Source organism: Colias eurytheme, chromosome 32, assembly GCF_061535395.1.
Source record: "Colias eurytheme isolate Ceu_HAF_F1 chromosome 32, ilColEury1 Martin Lab GWU primary, whole genome shotgun sequence".
In the NCBI taxonomy this organism is placed as follows: Eukaryota; Metazoa; Arthropoda; class Insecta; order Lepidoptera; family Pieridae; genus Colias; species Colias eurytheme.
Genome location: NC_143011.1, coordinates 6,811,432 through 6,836,342, shown reverse-complemented (window position 1 = coordinate 6,836,342; position 24,911 = coordinate 6,811,432). Strand labels below are relative to the sequence as shown.

The following is a 24,911-nucleotide window of genomic DNA, read 5'->3' as shown; positions in this document are numbered from 1 at the left end:
TTTTTAGTTACAAACATAATAAAAAATGGGTTTGTTAGGACTCCAACTCGCACTTGGCCGTTTTTTTGTTTCTATTGTTTGTGAATTACTTGAAATATCAAGTAAAACTAAGTCAAAGTAGTAAAAGTTAAGTAAGAGAGTAAGAATATTCACGTAGCGTTAAATGTCAGAAGGCTGTTTTGAAACTTGAGACATTGTTTTTTCCCAGTATTACATATTATTAATTATCATTTTTAAACGTAACTAAGTGATTTTAATACTTAAAAGACATGTGCCAATATTAAAACTGAGAGATTTGTATTAATTTTCATTCAATTTCTTTAAGAATATTACAAAATTGTGTTTTTTATCAGTACCATGTTAGCCTCGTCAGTCCCCTGGAGGCCAATTCCAGAAAATTTAAAATATCTCACAATCTACTTAAAAAAGTGGCTGGCCCGATTTGGAACAATATATTCATTAGATTAGCTATCATATACACCCTAATTTGTAACAATCTGATGGTTACCTATCTTAATCTCGAATTTTAATATTCCGAATATCATAATCCAGAAAACGTTTGGACATTTTTTCATAACCCCGAATTTTAAAATTTCGAAGTTTTGTTTGCCATATAATCGCAACTCCGAATTTCATTTGCCCATTTCTTCATTTGTACGACGTTTTACAATCCAGACGAATGAGTTCCAGACATACGAAATCTAAATGCACAAAATCCAGATGACCGTAATCCATATGCACGAAAGCCAGATTTTTAAAACACAAATTTTTGAAATACAGTTGATTGATATCCAGACAAACAATGTCCAGATTTTTGAAATTCAAATAAACGATATCCAGAAAAACGAAATCCTTCCAGGGTGTCGCAGCACGAACCTAACCTAACCTTCTGAATAGATTTTAACACTTTAACCTTTCTGTAATGGGCAAGTGAAACAATAGCGGGTCGGTTCTGGTACTCGCCGGCCGCTGCCGCGGCACGCTCGCTTCGCTCGCTCGGCTCGTGCTTGGGAGGTCACAGTTCAAACCTAACCTAACCTACTGAGTCGAATTTGACACTTAAACCTTTCTGTAATGGGCAAGTGAAACAATAGCGAGTCGGTTCTGGCACTCGCCGGCCGCTGCCGCGGCACGCTCGCTTCGCTCGCTCGGCTCGTGCATGGGAGGTCACAGTTCAAACCTAACCTAACCTACTGAGTCGAATTTGACACTTAAACCTTTCTGTAATGGGCAAGTAAAACAATAGCGAGTCGGTTCTGGCACTCGCCGGCCGCTGCCGCGGCACGCTCGCTTCGCTCGCTCGGCTCGTGCGTGAGGGTCGCAGTTCAAACCTAACCTAACCTACTGAGTCGAATTTGACACTTAAACCTTTCTATAATGGGCAAGTAAAACAATTTACTTACTAGTAATGTTTATTTTCAGGCAATAGTAAAAGGTATAATCACGATTGTATGGGAACCAAATAAAGAGATTATGAAAATCTGGCAATGGTTTATCTGCTATACGATTATATGGGAACCAAATAAAAAGATTATGAAAAGTTGGTAATAGTTTATTTGGAAAATGGTACGATGGGAAACAAAAAAAAGTATTCTGAGAATCTGGTATAACTATATCTGGATTATGAGAATACGGGAAACAAAAAAATACTTTTTAAAAATCTGGTTTTGGTGTATCTGGAAATTGATTCATCTGGGAAATTAAAAAAGGAATTTTAAAAAGTTGTCATTCATAACATCTGTCTTTTAAAAGTTCTAACAACCGTTTTCGGGATTTTAAGATTCGGGTAATAGAAATTCGAGTTTTTAATAGGTTACCCAATCTGATATAAAAAATATAGTAAACAAAATATCCTCAAAAGTTACCCCATTTTTGTATAATCACCCATATGCGAATTTTCCGTGTTCTTACATAGTACTACATATTATAATATTTTGAGAACATTGCAGCTGTTTTGCGTTATCCTTTGTTTTCTATACAAGTTTTAATCTATACTAGAGCTAGACTGTGCTTCTGCTCTGCTCGTATGGGCTAAGTATAGGTAGGCTAGTAAGATTTTTTCTTGTTTTAAGTTGAGAATGATATGGAGAACTATACTGAAATATAAGTTGGTCGGGGGAAGAATTAAACAAAAACAGGGTATAGTTCCACACAAATTCAAATGTCAACAGGAAAATGAAGATAAACCTCAGAGATCAGCAGTGCAAAAACGCAATCGTATAGAATATTTTGAGAAACCATTAATCAATAAAGATGAAACTTTGGCATGACTGTTATTTTATTAAACGAATAATAATTAGTAATTACTATTATTGGACTATTAACGAAATTCGCGGATGAAAACCCATCAAAATACTGCGCAAGCTATAACACCTACTACAGCGCTGCCGACTTGATACTGCGCGGCCGCGCGGCCCGCGCGGTGCGTTGTGACGTGACGTCACAAGCGGTCACGTGACTATTAGCGGGACTCGATATTTTTCGAAACTTTGAATGCGTATAAAATCAAAACTACTTGGTATTTTTGACTACGACAAAAACTAGTGTATTTGTATACATACAGGCTTTACTGAGACACAATTTCAAGGGATTTGGCATACCTAGTAACATTCTTCATTGGTTTACAAAGATGAATGTGTATATTCGTTCGACAACCCGGTGAGTTGCATTTTGTTTGTAACCATAAAAATTTTCCAATTGAAAATGTTTCAACAGGAGGAAAATATTACCCAGTTTATAATTTTTTGAATCTTGTTTTCCGAAAATATTATATTCAAGTTTCAATGAAATCATCCGAGAGTCCAGAGATACCGCAATAATATGCCGACAAAGTATTTATTCAAGTTAATTACCTATGTATAACGAAGATATAAATAAAAAAAATAAACATGAACCCACACAAAGCAATGAGTAAAATCAATAAGAGATAGCTTGATTTATAAAATAATTTTATTTATATAAAAACTTCTGTATTGAAATATAACTGTGTTACATTCGCAATTATTTAGCTTATTCCCCTATTATATTTATTGTTGGCCTGTCTACGGTTTCTAATTTCTACACAAATGTACTTTGATGACTTTGATGTTTGGATAAATAGCAGATTACATTAACACTTCGCTACCAATTACCAATTATTACCAATAGGTAATTCCATGTTTCTTAAAATTGCATAAACATGTATATTAATTCAAACAGTAAGTTCCCAATATAGGGACACCATTAAAGACAATAATATGAAGTATAACAAAAATATAATAAATTTACTTGAAAGTGAAACTGGGGCCTTAGACAAAGTAACAATTAAAAAACGATAACGAAGATAGAAAAGGCAAAAATGTATGGGATTGACATACGCCGCGTTAGATCACGTGGTCTATCTAATGTCAATCCCATACATTTTTCCTTTTCTAACTTCGTTATCGTTTTTTAATTGTTACTTTGTCTACGGGCCCAGACCTTTTAATTTTAAATACCTATAGTTGTAAATTATAAAAGACACAGTAAATCAAATACAAATACTATTTTCTAAATATACAATAATTGAGGATAAAATTAAACAGGAACAACCATATTATCTTTAAAGTGCTTTGTGTTCATAAAATTCTTTACTGTTTGATACACATTTGCGATTACATTAAATAGTGATGTCCTGGTACTATGCATGGAGAAAGAACAAAGTATCAGTGATAAAAATGTGTCGAACATTACCGGAGACCAAAATAATACATTATATAAAACTTCTTTTGTTACGTATGACTTCACTCCAACTTTTTTCACACTCATGGTATGAATTTTAGTCAATATCGCAATTGAAATTGTGATCGGTACAAAAATACTTATGAATGCTAGTATAAACATATATAAGAGAACACTTTTGTTGTCCGTTATACAAGCTTTCATGCAATTATAAGCGAATTTAGGAGTTCTAGCTGTTTTCGACATTTGTGTGTAGGCAAATTCGGTATTATTACTATAGTTGCTTAGTATTTTAAAAACGTTATTTAATACAAAATTGATTTCAACAGTTTTATTATTATTATAGCCTTGTTCAAAAGTCTCTGTATAATTTATTTGTGAAGGTATGTACTTATGGAGTTCCATACTAGTATTAAATGAACACTTATTCTCTGTTAAATCCAACAGACTAATACAATTGTCACGGTAACTCCTCATTTCGGACATAGACACTTCTTGAACTTTCATTGGATATAGAAATAAAGACAAAACAATTGGAATAAACCACTGGAAAAATATAATTATGTATGAAGAATTTCGTTTCAAAAAGTCCACAACACTGTTCAATTTGATCTTTCTCTCAGATTGCACATTTTCACTCAAATCTTGAACAATATTTTCGTTGTCTTTGTTTTTTTCGTCTTTTAACATTTGGTAGTGCATATAGTTGTCTATTACGAGACTTAGAAAACTGTTCACCAAAGATAAAATTAATGGTCCATAACTGAGGAATAGAGATGAGAAACCACAAGTCATTGTGTGATCATGAGGCTTAGTTCGTAGCATTCTCTCTTCAATTTACTTGAAAGTGAAACTGGGGCCTTAGACAAAGTAACAATTAAAAAACGATAACGAAGATAGAAAAGGCAAAAATGTATGGGATTGACATACGCCGCGTTAGATCACGTGGTCTATCTAATGTCAATCCCATACATTTTTCCTTTTCTAACTTCGTTATCGTTTTTTAATTGTTACTTTGTCTACGGGCCCAGACCTTTTAATTTTAAATACCTATAGTTGTAAATTATAAAAGACACAGTAAATCAAATACAAATACTATTTTCTAAATATACAATAATTGAGGATAAAATTAAACAGGAACAACCATATTATCTTTAAAGTGCTTTGTGTTCATAAAATTCTTTACTGTTTGATACACATTTGCGATTACATTAAATAGTGAGACTTAGAAAACTGTTCACCAAAGATAAAATTAATGGTCCATAACTGAGGAATAGAGATGAGAAACCACAAGTCATTGTGTGATCATGAGGCTTAGTTCGTAGCATTCTCTCTTCAAATTCTTCCATGCTCATATTATTTGGGCCCAATGAATAGACGGCGCGTGATAGAAATGCGACTCCGATGCATATAAGAATAATATTCTCTGACAGCAAGACATGTGAGAATTTATTCTTGGCTCTCAAAACACTTCTTAAATTTAGCAAACCGATCAAAAATCCGCTTAAAATCAGGAATATTCCCAGATAGAAATCAACTGTTTCAAACATGTTGTTTCTTTGTTAGTTTCACTTTAAATGAGCAAACAGTTAGCCCCTATATATTGCAAAGCTTGTGTGATTATGATATCTGTTATCAATATGCAAATTATGGGGGCGCTTTTGAATCACTTATTAAACTTTTTAGTGGCATTGTACTGGGTTAATATTGTACATGTATGTACTTTAACATTTCTTCATGAAATAACTAATTGAATTCTGAATAAATCGATATTAAGGTATTTTTATGTAGATATCACACAAAACAAAATTTTAAATATCTATTTATACGCTTAATTAAATACTCCTGATATTTAATTAACATCCAATCACATCCAAACAATATTATTACCCCTATATTCCTGTTTTACACCATTATTTGTAATGTAAGGATAATTAAAAAAAAGAGAAAGTTGATCTTCCATTGTCAAAAATATTTTTTATAAAATCAATTCATAGATATATTTATATTTCCATGCATATTAGCTTCTATCCTTCCTGCTCTGATTTACCAATAATTTACATGTATCCTTTAATTTCAGGAATCTGAAACGGGTCTGTACGTGTCGCTGACATCATTCCTTGGTTTCGGCCGCAACTACGTCGAGCAGTACTTTCAAAAAACCGGTAATGCTGTGTTCTTGAACATTACCAGGGAGAAGAAACCAGTAAGATATTTTATTTAGTATAATTCTCTGAACATTATTATATTAATAGCCGATTTCAGAATCTTTGATTACAACTTGTATGGCAAACTCAAACTCAAAAATATTTGAATGTCACCAGCAAAATGTCGAAAATTACATATGTAATTGTATTTACATATTTGAAATTGTTGTTTAGTTGTACAATATAATTGATGATTGAAAAATGAGCCTGTTAACATTTTTTCCTAATGTCATATAAATAAATGAATTTATTTTCAAATTTAAAACTTATTTTAGATCCCAGAACCGGAACAAACCGGCGATGGGCCAGAGAAGAAGATCACGCGTTTGGCGATCGGCGTGGAGGGTGGATTTGATCCCGACTGCGGCAAGCCAAAGTACACCTACACAGATCACTACAATGTGGTCGTGTTGCCAGGCTTCCAGAGCTATCCGTGGCCCAATGATGCGTTGCCTGAAGTGGTAAGTGTTTTATTATTGAACAAAAATAGTTCACAATGTTTTGTAACATTAAAAAAAAAGTTTCTTTGAAGTACAAAATTTATCAAAAAATTCAATATTGACTTGTTGTATTTATATTAAAAACACAACATTTTTTTTTTTTAATACAACTTAGTGAAGAGAGCTCTATCAAAAATTATTTTCGCAGATAAAGAAGTCTGTGCAAGGAATATTAGATGCAGAATCGCCATTCAAAATAGCTGAAATGCAAGCATTACATGGCACTTGGGATGGTCAGAAGCGAGAAGTCTCTGTGTAAGAACTATATTATTACTCTATGTTATATCAATATTAACAACAAAGAAAAACACTAACAACGAATTTCATCAGTAGTTGATGACCCTATCTGATATATCATATTCATATACTAGCTGCGCTCAGCGGTTTCACCCGCGTGGCTCCGTTCCTATTGGTCTTAGCGTGATGATATTTATTTATTATAGCCTATAGTCTTCCATGATTAATGGGCTATCTAACACCGAAATAATTTTTCAAATCGGACCAGTAGTTCCTGAGATTAGCGCGTTCAAAAAAACAAGCAAACTCTTCAGCTTTATAATATTATTTAGTATAGATTTTTCTAATATGCGAAAATAATGAACATTTATTCATGTTTTAGCCACGCAGTGAATTTGCTTCAATTGGACAACGGAATAAAGATACCGCCCTCTGGATGGAAGTGCGAAAAGTGCGATCTCACCAACAACCTCTGGTTGAATCTCACGGATGGATCCATTCTGTGTGGACGTCGATTCTTTGATGGCTCCGGTGGTAATGACCATGCGGTGAGTAATCCTAATATACTATTATAAAGGCGAAAGTTTGTATGTATGGATTTTTGTTACTCTTTCATACTACTGAACCGATTACAATGAAATTAAGCACACATATAGAGGGTAACTTGGATTAACACATAGGATAGGTTTTATCCCGGAAATCCCACGGGAACGGGTTTTTCTTTGAAAACGCGGGTGAAGCCGCGGGCGGAAAGCTAGTGTAAACTAAAGTAAACATTCACAGTAAAATAATTAGAATAAATCTGTATATTATTATATCATTGATCTGCCATGGCGCACAGCAAGACTTTTTGCAAAAAAAATGGAATCAATGATATTGTGTCAATTTAAAATAAGTTATTTTCATTGATAAGCCACAACTTAATGCAAAAAGAAAATTCTAGCCAAATAATGGCTTTTATGACCCACAAAGTGCAACAATAAATAATTGTTATAAGAATTTATTTAGTAGTAGTTTTTTACTGATCAACCGATACCCAAAAAAATTATTAATCCGTATATATAATATCACTAGTGGTCCGCCCTGGCTTCGCCCGTGGTACCTACATGTTTAAACTATCCTATCTCTCAAGTTGGATCGAACTGCACATGGTGTGCGAATTTTATTATAATCGGTTAAGTGATTTAGGAGTCCATTGAGGACAAACATTGTGACACGAGATTTATATATGTCGGAGACGGTCAATAGCGCGGATGTAAAACGACTCTAAGCACGAGTTCCGGGAGGTGGCAGCACAGTGAAGTTGGCGGCTTACTTCATGCTTGTACCGGGTCGAGCCCGTGAAGGCTCGCCCTCGGGACGGCACTTCACATTCGAACATCGAAGAGTTCGGACCTTCCACTACTAGGAACTGTTAACCTTTTCTTTGCTAGTGTTTAATTTAAATGTGTAACGTAACGGTTATTAAGTGATTGTATTTAAAGTGATTGTATTAAAACTGACATGATTAAAAAGAGCAACTATGGAGTTTCTTGCCGGTTCTTCTCTGTAGATACTGCTTTCCGAATCGGTGGTAAATAAAGAAATGATTGAGTTTGAGGTGTTTCTTTGCTCGATTACCCAACGCAACGCCCACAGCTTGAAAATAGATTCACATTCTACACCTTGCTCCGACATCAGAATTGGGATCAAATCGAGCAAATGAGAAAACACGTGGCGATAACCTCGATACGATATACGATAACCTGATTAAAAGTCAAAGCGCCGCAACCACGTGGCACTTCGATCCAGTTTCAACGGGAAGAAGCATCCTACAGATCTACGAGCATACGTGTCACTGAGCAGCCAGTGACAAAGGGAGAGCTCGTTATGTGCGGGCAGGGTGGCAACTTCGCCTCGCGCTGCACGGATGACACTGCCGCTCGCATCACCGCGTCGGAAGCCGTATCACCGAGAGCAGCGCCATGTCATCATGTCGTGCACCGTGCCATTGCGTCGAGCGTCCGGCTTCGAGCATCATGCGTCGATCGTCGAGCATCATGCGTCGAGCATCATGCGTCGAGCGTCGAGCGTCATGCGTGGCGCCATGTGGTGCTGCATCCATACTGTGCGCCGCGGCACCAAGCTGGGCTCCGCGACACCACGCCAGGCGTTGCGCATCCACGCCAGGCGCCGCAATACCACGCCGGGCGTCGCGCTACCATCACTACCATCAACACGTCGAGCCTGAGATCACCGGAACCAGAGCGACGTGTCGACGTGTCGTGCAACTATCCTTCAATCTCATACAAAACCGGTCAGTAGATAACATTTCACTTTGAGTGTACAGTCAGATAAAGAAAATAGGATTTCAAAATGTAGTAACTTATTCGAAAGAAAAAGAAATTTATTGCCAAAAACATTAGTTACAAAATTTATTTTAAAATTAATTGAGGAAAATGGTCACAGCCTCGGCAAAATGCTGCACAAAAACAGTGCTGATTTACAGGTTGTACCGAATGTAACGATTAGATTTTGTTTTAAAAGTTGTAGCCTACAAGACCAGTGTATAGTTAAATCTGTTATTATTAGGTCATGCGATATTGCGTTACGGTTTTGTAGTTAGTTAAAACTTATTCCACTACATTCAGCCCATCTTAGTTACGCAGTGATAAATTAACAGTACCTATTTCACTTATTCAGGGACGGGTTTACTTTAGTAGGTAATTCACGTAATTTTAAAAATACTTTGTGGCGTAAGCACTGCCATCAAGATAAATTAAGTAACGAACTGCTTTAATGTTTGTTATTTTGTGAGCTAACACTAAAGAAAGAAAGCACATTAATTTGTACACTGCATCCAGATTCTTCAATCGAACGTAAACAATAAACATTCACTTGTCCGTGTATCAGAACAAAAACAGTATGCGAATTACTTTTAAATTAGTTTCTTAACTACCCGCGTTAGTTTCTTGACTACCCGCATTAATTTCTTAAACTACCTGCGTTACTTTTTATTTAGGCTAACCCTTGACAAATAGCAATTAATTGCTACACAAAGACAGCCTTATTGCTATTCGATTAAAAACGAAAAGTAATGCGTTAACTACTGCATTAGAGGTTTAAAAACTTTTCGTAGGTTTTATTTAAGGTGATATTTGAGGTAATTTCTTAAAATAAAGTTGTGAACAATTCACAGTATACAGTTTTTACGATATGAAGTTTTATGAAATGTTGCAGATTTAGTTTTATCGAATAAAAGGTAAATCGAGGCATTTAGTTTTGAATTTTTACAGAGAATTTATTAGGTCCTTATTTAGGCAGTTCATAATACAATGTCACAGATAATTAGCGTGTGTTCAAATAAACATCTGGCGTAAGATAAATCTTATAATTGGATCTACATTTGGTTTTAGTACATTAGATTGCTTTAAAATTAAGAACTCGTTAACTATCCCATCAACGTTAGGTTAGTTAAATGTTAAGATATTAAGACGGTTAAAAAAAAAAAAGAATATGAAAATAATCTTAAGGTTAATAGCGCCTTTACAGTTTACATACAATCGTCAGATAATGTCTGTTTAATTGAATAGAGAAAAGAAAAACCCATCCAGGTTTTCTGAAAGTTTTTGAAGTGAAACTTCTTTATCGGGGTTGGACAAAAATTTAGGGTAACATTTTTGCGTTACGCCGTACGCGTGACATTTTTGCGTTACGCCATACTCGTGACATTTTTAAGGTCATAAAGAAGTTTCACTTCTTACGTGTGTACTCTAGTACACGCATACATTTTTTTTCTTATCCCTATCACGCGTGATTTGACATATTTCTGTAAAGTTGCATATTGTAAATTATTTTTTGAAAAAATAAGGTCATAAAGAAGTTTCATTTCTTACGTGTGTACACGTACGCGTAGCACACGCACACATTTTTTTTTTTGGTTTTTAGCTTCAAATAAGTCCTAAACGTGGAGTATTCGATAGTACCTAATCGATTTACATTGTGTGCATTTAATGTAATTTCTTGATAATAGTTTTTGTGACTAGCTGCAGTTTGACGTCAACTGAATACATCAATTAGGTAGTTGTACAGTAGTTGTTGAGTAGTTCATTCTTATTACGTTGAAACTAAAATTTAGCTCAGCCCTTTTGCCGTTCGATATTAGATTCACAGATGAGTTTAAGCCTACACTTATTAATTGTTTTAAGTTTAGTTTTCAAAAGTAAACATAACGTTAAGGAATTTAGCCATATGCAAATTGGCCGATAAAAAAAAAAAAGTTTTGAAGGGTTTCTCGCGATTTTTTTTTTGTAGGCAGATATTATGTTATCACATGATTACTTTAAATTCAAGTTGGTAAATATTTAGTTGAGAATAAGCTTTCACCACTTTTTGAGTGTTTTCTGCGGTTCAGTTACGAATTATTCGTTTTAAACTTTTTAAGATGTTATTTTTGTGCTGTTGTCACATTTGTTTGTCAATGATCATAACAACAAAATAAAACTGCTGTTAACATTTGAGCAAGCTGCACAGGCTAGCACAATGATAGATTTGGGAGGTATAGTTCAGTAGAGTTCTAGTTGAGTAGGGTTGTAGCATACTGATAGTTGTGTTGTCTCGTACGTTGTGAAGTAAATGTGTGTTGCGTGAAATAATATTGTGATGGTAATGTAGTTCATCGAAGGATTGTGGTGTTCTATCTGGCATGAGGTCCAGGATAGTAGATGTGTGTTCTGACCGGTCAGGAGGACCGGGGCAGTATGGTAACCCTGTAAGGTCAGTGTGGGCCGAGGCAGGATGGTAGTTATTTTGGTATCCCGAGATGAATTACCGCAGTAATGTAGTGTGAGAAATGGCGTACGGGGACGCATGATTGTCAGTATGGCTGTATAGAAGATACCTAGAGTTTTAATATTCGGTTGGATGAGTAATATTCAGTTCAGATAAGATTTCACTTTTTTTTTAAACTGTTGAGCGATTGAAATACTAAACACCAATAATCACTTTGAAAAGACAGATGTTGTTTATACAATGTTCGGGTAACTTCACTTTGTTAATATACTGAGGATGCCTGAGGGCCAAGTACCACTTGAAGTTGATTAATGTTTGAAACTTGAGTTTGAGTTGAGTGATAGCGGTGAATCTTAGTTCGATTGGTCAGAGTGTGCCAGTAGTCATTTCGTAGCCGTAGTCCGTTGAAGTCGGTGTCTGCTATAAGGGGTTATGGCTGCTTATAGTAAACCGTGGATACGCGGTTTTATCGTAGTCCGTTGAAGTCGGCGTCTGCTATTAGGCGTATCGATAGCTGCTTGTAGTAAACCGTGGATACGCGGTATTACCGTAGTCCGTTGAAGTCGGTGTCTGCTATTAGGAGTTATGGCGGCTTATAGTAAACCGTGGATACGCGGTATTACCGTAGTCCGTTGAAGCCGGCGTCTGCTATTAGGAGTACAGATAGCTGCTTATAGTAAACCGTGGATACGCGGTGCGCGGGTGACGCTGGCGGAGGTTGGGTCTTGTAGAGACCATTGGAATATGGGAGTCCGTGGGACTCGGCATTCGGAGGAATGCGTGTGGAACAAACATGAGGTTTGTTGTGGGGCTTAGTGAAAAGCCAGAGTTTGCATTCGGAGGAATGCGTGTGTGTTGTTGGGCTTAGTGAAAAGCCAGAGTTTGCATTCGGAGGAATGCGCGTGTGTTGTTGGGCTTAGTGAAAAGCCAGAGTTGGCATTCGGTGGAATGCGTGTGTGTTGTTGGGCTTAGTGAAAAGCCAGAGTTGGCATTCGGTGGAATGCGTGTGTGATGATGGGCTTAGTGAAAAGCCACAGGCCTCGGATAAGATTCATGCTCTAGTTTTTTTTGTGATACTTTAATAATGATCTGCTGATGACAATAGCAGTGAAAGTGGTATTTGGTCGCTTATGCGTTATTTTCTTTTAGTAGTAGTTCATAAATTTAATTGAAATGATCAGAATTCAATGTTTCATTGTTTTAATCAAAATGGTTAATTTCAAAGGGTTGAAGTTGGAAATTATTTTAGGATATTCAAATTAAGAAAAAAACCTGTTTTCATATGAACTTAAATTTTGTTTTATGAGATTCTTTGCTATAGGACGTTTCTTGTACAAATTTCATGATTCTGTGTTCACAAGAAATATCCTGAAGGTTATTCCTTGTGTCCCCTGTGAATGTCGAAAACTGCTATCTTTTGATCGACTGTCATAACTTTTCAAAGCTTAACGGGACGATGGTATGCGATATGAATTTCAAAGGTCTTGATAGATAGACTGATAGACTTACGGACAACTAAGTGATCTTAAGGGTTTAGTTTTTTTTTAGTTTTGTGGTTTAAAAGCCTAAAAATTAAATATCAGAGTTTAATTGTAAAAATTTGTCAGGATTGGCCGAAGAGCATGTACTGTGCGAGATGTTTTCTATGTTACAGCACACACATACACGAGGACGTGTTCAGCGCAGGATGGCCGTGTCGGAGACGGTCAATAGCGCGGATGTAAAACGACTCTAAGCACGAGTTCCGGGAGGTGGCAGCACAGTGAAGTTGGCGGCTTACTTCATGCTTGTACCGGGTCGAGCCCGTGAAGGCTCGCCCTCGGGACGGCACTTCACATTCGAACATCGAAGAGTTCGGACCTTCCACTACTAGGAACTGTTAACCTTTTCTTTGCTAGTGTTTAATTTAAATGTGTAACGTAACGGTTATTAAGTGATTGTATTTAAAGTGATTGTATTAAAACTGACATGATTAAAAAGAGCAACTATGGAGTTTCTTGCCGGTTCTTCTCTGTAGATACTGCTTTCCGAATCGGTGGTAAATAAAGAAATGATTGAGTTTGAGGTGTTTCTTTGCTCGATTACCCAACGCAACGCCCACAGCTTGAAAATAGATTCACATTCTACACCTTGCTCCGACATATATATATTAAGATTTGGCGCAAAGAAATATGGGTACCGTCATTTTTAATCTAGTATTGATTTAAAAAAACTTAAATTTTGTCAATTATATCTATAAGGGCTGATTTTTCAATGCTTGGATAAAACTTATCCGATAAAGTATTACACAATAATATTAAAATGTCACGTAAACTGTCAAATACGGGCAATTAGAATACGTTTTTAAAATGGTAGTTTATACATTATTCGACGAATAACCAAGGATTGAAAAATCAGCCCTAAAGCGGCCTTTACATTTGGCTAAATTCAGTGCACTAAATGAAGACAGTGAGCGTGGCGTAAAAAGAGCTTGCTCTTTACACTTGACCTAATTAAGCTGGCTAAACTCAGTATAACCGCGAATTCCGAACTTGTCGTACGTACATAGAGCTCTTATGGGACCATCAAAATATCAAAGAATAGGGCTCGCCTTGGCTATGGTTGCGTCGAGCTCGATTTTAATTAATAAAAAAAGACGCAGGAAGTGTTGGGTGAAAAAATATTTGCTCTTAAGAGAAAAACTATCAACAACATATCCCAAATAGGGCATTTCCTTATACAAATCCAATAATTTTAATATTACTTCTTTTTCCTTCGACATTTCGACCTGTGATTTCGACGGCACTCCACCGCGAGTGGCAGTCGGCGGACAACTGAAGGCATTCTTTGACTAAATCGCTTTACACGTGGCTAAATTCAGCATGCTAACTGATTTAGATCGGCAGTGACGACTCTGATTGTCTAATTGTGTCTTACAGTCTGAATGTCTTTAGACTTGTCTAAATTTAGAGACTTTTTCATTTAGTGCACTGAATTTAGCCAAATGTAAAGGCCGCTTAAGTAAAACAATTTAATTTGTTCTTGCAGGTGGAACATTACCGCCAAACGGGCTACCCTCTAGCGGTAAAGTTGGGCACGATAACAGCGGAGGGCAAAGGCGACGTGTTCTCCTATGCCGAAGACGATATGGTTGAGGATCCGTTTTTGGCAGATCATTTGAAGCACTTTGGCATCAATGTGCAGCAGTTGCAGAAGGTGAGGTGCTTTTTAAATTGGCATAAGTAATAAATTTTTTTACATAAAACATTTGATCCTTTTAAGACTGCAAAAAGATAAGACATTATTACAATGCTTTTAACCTAAACATAAGTCAGTCTCGACAAAAAAAAAATGGCGTTTGTTAAATTTTTTTTTCATACTCACACAGCAAGTACAGAGTTTATTATAACAAGTTTTTGCGTTTACTTTGCATATATATGACATTAAATTTTCCACAAAAACTTCAATCTAAAAAATATATTATTATTCACAGACGGAAAAATCAATGGCCGAGTTGGAACTAGAGTTGAACCGTCGTACCAGTGAATGGAATACGCTACAAGAGAGTGGCAGTGAGTTGCGGCCCTTGCACGGCCCGGCGCTCACCGGCCTCAATAACTTGGGCAACTCGTGCTATATCAATAGTGTGCTGCAGGTTTGATACTGTTTATTAACTTCGAGCTGTGCCCCACGGTTTTACCTCCTGTTGTTCTTAGCGTGATGTTATATAGCCTATAGACACACCCCGGACACTCCATACAAAATTATCGTTTTGACAGTCACACTGTAGAGACTGCAAATGTGTGTGTTAACGCTTTATGGTTGGCACATTTGTGACTAGCGTAAAAAAAATTCGCGTTTTTCTGATGAAATACATCCGTAAACAGCACAATATCTAACCATTTTCAACGAAAAACGATAATCACAAATCCATAATAATAAATTACTTTAAGTCAATTTGATTAATGTTGTCAATCTTCGTTGCGTATCGTCCTTGCAGAAAAATGCGGACCATTTTTAGCCTGATCGTGCGGGGTGAGGTAAGTGTTTAATTTTGGCGGGAGGCGGAGAGTGTCCGTTCTGTAGCGTTTAGCTACTATTATGTATTCTGTGCTATAGACTTCCTCAATAAATGGACTATCAAACACTGATATATTTTTTCTAATCAGACTCATGGTTCTGAGACTATAGTGTTCGACCAAACTCTTCAGCATTATAATATTAGTATAGAGAATACTACTGCCATGTGCATTGTGCATGCTTATGGTAATTTAAAACACGGGCGAATGGAATATTATATTACGTGAGAGTGGCAGTGAGTTGCGGCCCTTGCACGGCCCGGCGCTCATTGGCCTTAATAACTTGGGCAACTCGTGCTATATCAATAGTGTGCTGCAGGTAAATGAGAAATAACGTTCTCGTAATTAAAAAAATAATAATAATTTAATAGTGCTATAAGATAGGATATTTGTTAAATCTCGTTATAATGGTTAAGGCCATCGTCATACATGCGATATATTATATTATACAAACCCAAAAACCTTAAATACTATACATAATTGATACTTTTTCAAAAATATTTTTTTTTTATAATTAATATACTACCCGCCCATATTTAAAAAAAAACATACCGGCCGAATTGATAACCTCCTCCTTTTTTTGGAAGTCGGTTAAAAATCGCGCGGAATTGCTTTAGCTCTTTCGCATATATATACTTGAAAAATATTTCAAGTAAGTACTTAGCGCGTTTATTATTGTTAAAAATATAAAAATTTGCAGGTGATGTTCCGAATGCCAGATTTCGTACGTCGTTTCGTCGAGGGTGCTCCTGAAATCTTCGCCACCTTCCCGGAAGACCCTGTCAATGATTTCAATGTACAAACGTAAGAAATAATTTCTAATTTCACAAATTATATTTGTGTAATTTCTTATTTTTTTTACTCTAACTAAGCCACTTGAAAATTTCAACATTCATTTAATTTAAAACCTTATTTCATTGCAGTAATGTTCAAACTCATATTATCTTAATATCCTACTAATATTATAAAGGCGAAAGTTTGTAAGTATGGATGTATGGATGTTTGTTACTCTTTCACGTAAAAACTACTGAATGGATTTGAATGAAACTTTACCACAATATAGCTTATACATCAGAATAACACATAGGATAGGTTTTATCCCGGAAATCCCACGGGAACGGTAACTATGCGGGTTTTCCTTTTATTCGCCTTGTCATTGGCTCAAGGACGTAAAATTGAATGATATTGTTAGACGTAACTTTTGATTTAATATTTTTGTGGATGAGTAGTTGTCAATATAGTTGTCACTGTTTCCTGTCCGAACATGCTTAGCTGTCGCATATACTATAAATTGCCGCGTTCCTTTGTCTCGTGGCGCATTCGTACGAATCGTGCCTAGGGGCTCGGACGCTGTTTATACGACGTTCGACCCAACTACCCTCACTTTGCTAATAGTCGTTGACTTGCTGCGTTTTGTTATCAACTACCTACATCAATTAGGTAGCTGTGTAGAATCGCAGTACATTCTTATTACATTCAAACTAATATTTAACCTTGCCTCGCTTGTTTTTTTCTTACAATATATTATTTTTTTTATAAAGTCAAAACCATTTTCTTTAAAACATAAATCAGATTATTGCTAGGGATAAGTATAAAATTAAATAGTAATGTTAGGATATCGAAACATTTTTGTATAGGCTAGAACGATATAATGGAAACGCGCTCTAAGATCTGAGTAATATACACACCTGACACCACTACATAATACATATGCAAAAATTTCTCGAGACTAATTTCACTGTACACTATTGTTTTTTTTTTTATCAAAACATGTATGTATTTGAGTAGTTAGCAGCATATAATATTCTGAATTTCTGATCCATGCCTATTCACTCAAAACTAATAACACTAATGATTTGTAACAGTAAATTATTTCAATAGGTATTTGAACATTTCATAACCAACAAGTAAGAATAATTCGTATACAAGATACAATAACAAATCTAAAACACTATTTATTATTTTATTATATTTCATTATGTGAAAATAACCAGGAAGGTGAAAAACATATTTACGAAAACAAAGTAACATATGGTTTTGCTATTAGCTATCAGGAAAAAAAATCGTATTGGAACAAAAGAAGGATTGTAACTGAATTAGGTAATTAGGTATGTTTGTTTCTGGGTGCACCGTTTTCGACGACGCGACGGCCGACGCGTGACGTAAACGGAGTAGTACCTACTTTGCTAAAACAAACTAAGTAATAAAATTGTGTGTCTGTCTGAAAATTCGCTAAAGCATATTTTACCAATGTTTGCAAGTTTGTGATTACTTTGATAGTTTATCGATTTATAATAATTGTATACTTATATCATTGTTTAAAAATATTCAAACACAATATGATATAGGTACTGATTTATCACTGGTTTCAGTGATGAACTGATGAGTCAATGTTAGCCACAATACTAATCACTTTCGTCATACATGTGTATGAACTATGATTGATGTGATTTGCAATGTGGTGAAATTTCATAAAAATCACGGGCCAATTTTTTTGTTTTGAATCCCACCGAAAATACATATACATATTACTAATTGCGTTATTAGAATAATTAATTACTATACCCACGATCAATTATTACAATTTACAATATAGTCTCAAATGCATACTAGAGAAATATTGCAATTTGAATCAATTAAAATGCATAGCATACAAAAAATCAAGAATGTAATTTTATATCAAGCCGACGACGACGCCGAACTAAAGTACCTACAGTACCATTTACCTTCAGTGTACAATACAGTTTACAGACCTACGACGGACGAACAATAATGAGTAATAGGTAAATTGTTTACAAAAAAAAACATAGTTTCTAAGGTCATTAGTTTTATTTTATTTTATTGTTATTTTCTTTGAACGATTGGAAATGAAATTACTCAATTATTACACATAGAACTTTGATTTATTAGAATTATGCGAATTATGTATAAGATAACGAACGCGAATGCACGACATCTAGCGCGTCAATGTCTAAACATCGCCATTCGTTTAGACATTGACGCGCTAGATCTGTAATAAGTATATAGTCTATGCGCTAGATGTCGTGCTTTATGTCGTGTTTCGCTTGGCAAAAGTCACGCACACTACTGTAGAAGTGTCAAATTTTGCCGGTATTTCACTGTTGTTTTTCTAAGTAAATAATGTAAGTTATTGATTAAAAAGGTCGAACGCGGACACATTTCATTGTAGAGAAGTGATAAAATGATTAGTTTTAAAGAAATAGTGTCTGTGTTAAGTGTTTAGTCGTCATCAAAAATGTATGGAGGGACGGTCGGAACATCCACCTTAAACGTTTTCTTTTTATTGATAATGTGTATTAGATATACTTTGTAATCTGCAAAAAGTTTGCTTATCTACGAATGCGTTTTGAAGTGAAACTTCTTTAGGCGCTTTTTTTTTTGTGTGGTGTCTCTCAATGTTAGCCAGAAGGGCTTCTACATTTTAACGCGGACGCGGGGGTGAACTGAAGGTTCACCCTGGTAGCGACATGCGCAAGGGCATGGCCAGAAGGGCCCTAATCTTTAGGCGCGTTGAGCGTAAAATTTCAAGGTCGCCTGATGACAATACCGTCACGTAAGGACGGAGTAAGGCGACGATTTTGGTATCTTTGAATATTGCCAAAGAAGTTTCACTTCTGACACGACGTGTGCTCGGCACTCTTTATTAAACACTAGCTGTGCCCCGCGGTTTCACCCGCATTGCTCCTGTTGGTCTTAGCGTGATGATATATAGCCTATAGCCTTCCTCAATACATGGGCTATCAAACACCGAAAGAATTTTTCAAATCGGACCAGTAGTTCCCGAGATTAGTGCGTTCAAACAAACAAACGAACATACAAAACTCTTCAGCTTTATAATATTATTAGCATAGATTCGCATTAGCATAGATTCTATTATTAGTTTTAATATAAATACTATATTCCAGTTGGACATGGGATTCCCGGTAGAGGCGTGCAAGAAGTCGCTGTACTACACGAACAACTCGAGCATGGAGGCGGCGTCCAACTGGCTGATGGAGCACATGACCGACTGGGACTTCGCCAACAAGTTCGAGCCGCCCGGCTCTAGGGCTTCCGGTGAGTTGTGCCAGTGATAGAGATACTATATCGAGAATTTGACCATAGCTTGAACCGTTTTTTGAAGCGAATTGATTGATTTTTTCTTGAAAATATACCCAACTAGCTTACCGCCCGCGGCTTCGCCCGCTTTGTTTAAAACCTAATAAATTATATACTAAAACCTTCCTCTTGAATAACTCTATCTATTAAAAAAACCGCATCAAAATCCGTTGCGTAGTTTTAAAGATTTTAGCATACAAAGGGACATAGGGACAGAGAAAGCGACTTTGTTTTATACTATGTAGTGATGATATCTACTTTAAAATGCCATTGCTAGTTTAGTTATGTTAACGGTCATTCTTGTAAACTGTTAAAGTAATAAAGATTAGAATACGTGAAAGAATTAAATACGTTAAGGCTTAAGCAATTGATGACTAACCAATTGAATTTAATCGCGTGCCTGTTGCGTTACTTCTGACGTCTGTAATCACTACATAGTATAAAACAAAGTCGCTTTCTCTGTCCCTATGTCCCTATGTATGCTTAAATTTTTAAAACTACGCAACGGATTTTGATGTGGTTTTTTTTTTAATAGATAGAGTAATTCAAGAGGAAGGTTTTAGTATTTATTATGTTTTAGACAAAACGGGCGAAGCCGCGGGCGGAAAGCTAGTTTTTCTATAAAAAACGAAATTTTTTTTTCTTGTTGAAGTGAAACTTCTTTATCGGGGTTGGAAAAAAATTTAGTGTAATATTTTTTCGTTTCGCGCCATCTTGTTTTTATCCCTACTATGCGTGATTTGACGTATTTCTGTAAAGTTGCATAAAGTAAATTATTTTTTGAAAAATAAGGTCATAAAGAAGTTTCACTTCTTACGTGTGTACACTAGTACACGCACACATTTTTTATTTAGCCTTACACAAGCCTTAATTGAGCTTACTGTGGGACTAGGTCGATTTGTGTAATAATGTCTTATAATATTTATTATTTATTTATTTATTTATTTATTTATTTAAATGTCATAATTATTTAACAGATGACGCATCCGTCGACGTGGACCCGGCCAGCGTGGAACAAATCACCAGCATGGGCTTCACCAACACACAAGCCGCTAAAGCACTGCGAGCCACAGGGGGTGATGTGGCCCGAGCACTCGACTGGATCTTCAGCAGAGCTGACCAATTGGATGAGCAGCCCGGGGCAGTGGACAATGAACGGTCGTTGGGGTGCAGGGATGGACAGGAGAGTGAGTATATAGGGGTGGAAACCAATAGAAAAGGGGGGGATTAGTGATTGACAGGAGAGTGAGTATGTAGGGGTGAAAACCAAATGGGAAAGGGGGGGATTTGTGATAGACAGGAGAGTGAGTATATAGGGGTGAAAACCAAAGGGGAAAGGGGGATTAGTTATAGACAGGAGAGTGAGTATATAGGGGTGAAAACCAAAGGGAAAAGGGGGGATTAGTGATAGACAGGAGAGTGAGTATATAGGGGTGAAAACCAAAGGGAAAAGGGGGGATTAGTGATAGACAGGAGAGTGAGTATATACGGGGTGGAAACCAAAGGGAAAAGGGGGGATTAGTTATAGAAATAGGTAGGTAGTAATAACAGAAGTGGGTGAAGCTGGCCAATGTGAGAAACATCACCAGCATATGCTTCACAGCTGTCAAAGACACAAAATTGTAGTGACGTCAGTTCTTTAAATCAGAAATTGTTTATTATGTTTAGAATGGTTTATCAGTAAAATTAAATCTTAAAATTACTTGTATCGATCATTATTATCATAAATATGTAATTGTAATTGAAACAAGTTAAGCAAATGTGCAGTTCTAACAAAATGAAATATCATGTTATTCCACAGAACATTAAAAACAAATAGAAGTGCTATAATGTCATAATTACTATGAAAACCAGTGTCGCCAAACCCACACATTTAGACCGATAGTTATACAGTACACTACAAGTAATCTATGCCTTTGATTGGACAGCTTAATTTGAGTAAAAACTGACTTAGGTTATAAATTCAGCATTTCAATATGTACCCTAACGCACCATGTTACGGTTTATTTTAGTATAACATCCCTAGGTATATAGCTGTTTTGTTTCTCATTGCACAGAAATTCCAAATTCGAAAACATCCAGCTACTCCACAACAGAGGGCGTTAGTTTTCGATAGATATAACTTTGAACCTCAACACATATAGATAAATTTGTGTCACTCAACATTAATGACATTACTTGATATTTATCTGATGCTATGCTCTGAGGGATGTCAAGCCTTGTTATCGATAATTCACAAATAAATATTTTTTGTGTATTTTTTTTTTTTTCTATTATATGAGTATTGTATAATGTATAAATACATTTTGGAGTATGTTTATTACTACTAAGTACGTCTTTTTATATTATTATTATTAAATAAAAAACGGAATAGAATAGTATTAATCTATATTTACAAAATACAAACAGAAAATATGCATCTTGGAACTGCCGTAGGTTTGCTGTATCGGTGGCCTTTGTTAGACCGCTTAGTGCTGTTCGGCATCCAGTTAACTCGTCACGTTGCATTTATCCATTTCTCTTTTAAATTAGCCTCTTTGGGAAATCTATAAATAAATTGGACAAATGAAAGCTAAGGAAAAATAAAATAAAATGTAATATTTATAATGTTTGTCTTTTCTAAAGTATCGATACTGTCGATATGCGCCACAAGCATCACTAAAGCGACATTCGTTTGTTTATTGCAATAATATTCCAGAAAGTCTTGTTTGCTGTTCAATCTATAATAGAACTAATTTCTTACGGGTTAAGGTTCATTTTGACTAGGTATTTGTATACATTTTTGACAAATTACAAGCGAAGTTATAACATAAAATATTATATGTAAAATAAATAAAAATAAGACTTACCGATGGTATGAAATGCCTCCATTGCTGATATTATTTCGTCTGCTATCATTTTTGCACTCTAATACTGAACAACACGTCCTAATTAATGAATAAATATGGAAAAAAGGTTTGACAGCTGACAACCGACTCGAATATTTTTTTGCGCACAACTGAGAGCAAGTTAGGTGATCTTACCTTACAAGTGACACGTGGGCCACGCCCACATCACACTTCTATCTACTTTACTGTTCTGTGTGTTATTCTATGTCGTCGTTACTAGGTTACGTTGTTGAATTTTGTTGAACTGTCAAATGTTGCCTATAAAAACCGGCCAAGTGCGAGTCGGGCTCGCGCACAAAGGGTTCCGTAGCAGCAAATATAATAAATTACAGTTAAATCAACCTATCTCAAAAACTATAAGAGATACTTTGATCAAACCAAAAATCGTTGAAAGAGTTAATTAGCATGCATCACCTCTATTTTTTTTAGAATTTTATACCCCGTAGTTATAAAAATAGAGGGGGGGGGACATACTTTTTACGACTTTGAGAGCTGATATCTCAAAAACCGTTCACTTTAAGAAAAATGTTTTTTAGAAAACTTTATATCATTTTAAAAGACCTTTCCATTGATACCCCACACGGGTATGTACATCGAAAAAAAAAATTTCATCCCTCAGTTACATGTATGGGGGGCCCCACCCCCAATTCTTTTTTTTACTATTTAGTGTCATATTTTTGTAGCGGTTCATACAACACATATTCCCATCAAATTTCATCACTGTAGTACTTATAGTTTCCGAGTAAATCGGCTGTGACAGACGGACAGACGGACAGACGGACAGACGGACATGACGAAACTATAAGGGTTCCGTTTTTGCCATTTTGGCTACGGAACCCTAAAAATGGCTCTTCTATAGATTATATTCTACCAAAAAAATGCGTTAATTGATGCACATAAATGTAACGCATTACAATTTATCTACAGTAATTAATCTTGCGGAATATATTATAATCTTTTTACAATTATACGTTGACTTACACTGTTTCATCATTCTTATATTAATTTATCCATATTATTTGCAGAGTACAAGTTGGTAGCGTTCATATCTCACATGGGCACATCGACGATGGTCGGCCATTACGTGTGCCACATCTTGCACGAGGGACGCTGGGTTATATTCAATGATAATAAGGTACTTTATTGTTAATTTATTTTATACTAGCTTTTCGCAAGCAAGCCGCTTCCGAAGTCAAAGAAAGCATAGTGCATAGTTCCCGTTCCCGTGGGATTTCCGGAATAAAACCTATCCTATGTCCTTCCTCAGGTCTCAAGCTATCTCTGTATCAAATTTGAAATAAATACATGCAGTACTTTTTGAGATTAACCTGAACATACATACAAACAAACAGACACAAATTCTAAAAACTATATTTTTGACTTCGGTATATATTATAAATCTCGCCCCAAGTATTCTTTCATAAACATTTGCAATGTACAGTTTTGAGTTTCCTACGATTTTATTATATGTATAGATTGATGAAAATATTTTTTTTCGACTATAAAGTTGTATAATAATAATAGCCTCGCCTTATCAACGTGGCCAAAACAGAGTTAAAAGAATATATGTATGTATATCACCTATCATTGAAGATCCTTATTTTTAAGCATCATCTAATGTAGCTTCTTCAGATAGAATAGTTATAAGATTTTGTTATGTTATTGTAACATTTAGTTTTTATTATTTGATAGTATTAAATGGATAAAAAACATACAAATGAATCAAATAATATTAGCTTCAAAGTACTTTAGTGTAAATGTTTTTCAATCATTTATAAATGTAATATTTATTTTCTCAGGTCGCGCTCTCAGAGAATCCCCCCAAGGACCTCGGCTACTTATACCTGTATGAGAGACTGTGATGCCAGGAACAAGGCGCGTCGCCTGACTTCGTCCGACAACTACAATGTCTTAGACTGCGTTAAATTCTCCACATGCAGATTTAACGGGAAGAAACACGGTTTAAAACCGTTAAAATTAGATTTAATACACTATTTGATTGTGACATTGGAATAGACTTAAGTTTTTTTTCGCTGTTTATTTATTTATGAATAATGAGATGTGTATGGATACTAATGTTTTTTAATACGCTTTTTATTATTTTTTGCCCAGTTCATGATAAATAGTAAGAAAATCTCATATTATATCGTACTAAATATTACATTTAAAGAATTCAGTAATTTACCAGTGAAAAAAAGAGTCAAGGCATTTATTCGATTCAATATTAATAAATCTTTATTATTCATCATCACAGGGATTTATTATATCCATAACAAAACTTCTATTGTAAATTAAAGTCAAATAAAAATATTCTTACCACAAAAAAACTTTAGACTGTGTTTAAATTTTTTTGTGGTAAGACCAATATAGTTTTAATCCGATATAACTCCATTAATCGCGGAGCTCTCTCATCGAACTAGGTAAGATATTGCT

The 24,911-nt window shown here is 35.5% G+C and overlaps 1 protein-coding gene across 1 annotated transcript; it reads left to right on the top strand.

The window, feature by feature from the left end:
• Positions 1-2,619: 2,619 nt before the first annotated feature.
• Positions 2,620-24,786, top strand: LOC149895267 (ubiquitin carboxyl-terminal hydrolase 5-like; the record flags this gene model as incomplete). The annotated part of the gene is made up of 12 exons (XM_090119140.1): positions 2,620-2,658; positions 5,780-5,905; positions 6,182-6,367; positions 6,555-6,661; positions 7,026-7,191; positions 14,441-14,608; positions 14,886-15,047; positions 16,172-16,267; positions 19,398-19,548; positions 20,568-20,777; positions 23,504-23,613; positions 24,278-24,786. Coding segments are annotated over 12 exons (1,584 nt in total), but the record flags the coding sequence as incomplete, so codon positions are not given.
• Between the last annotated feature and the right edge of the window lie 125 nt (positions 24,787-24,911).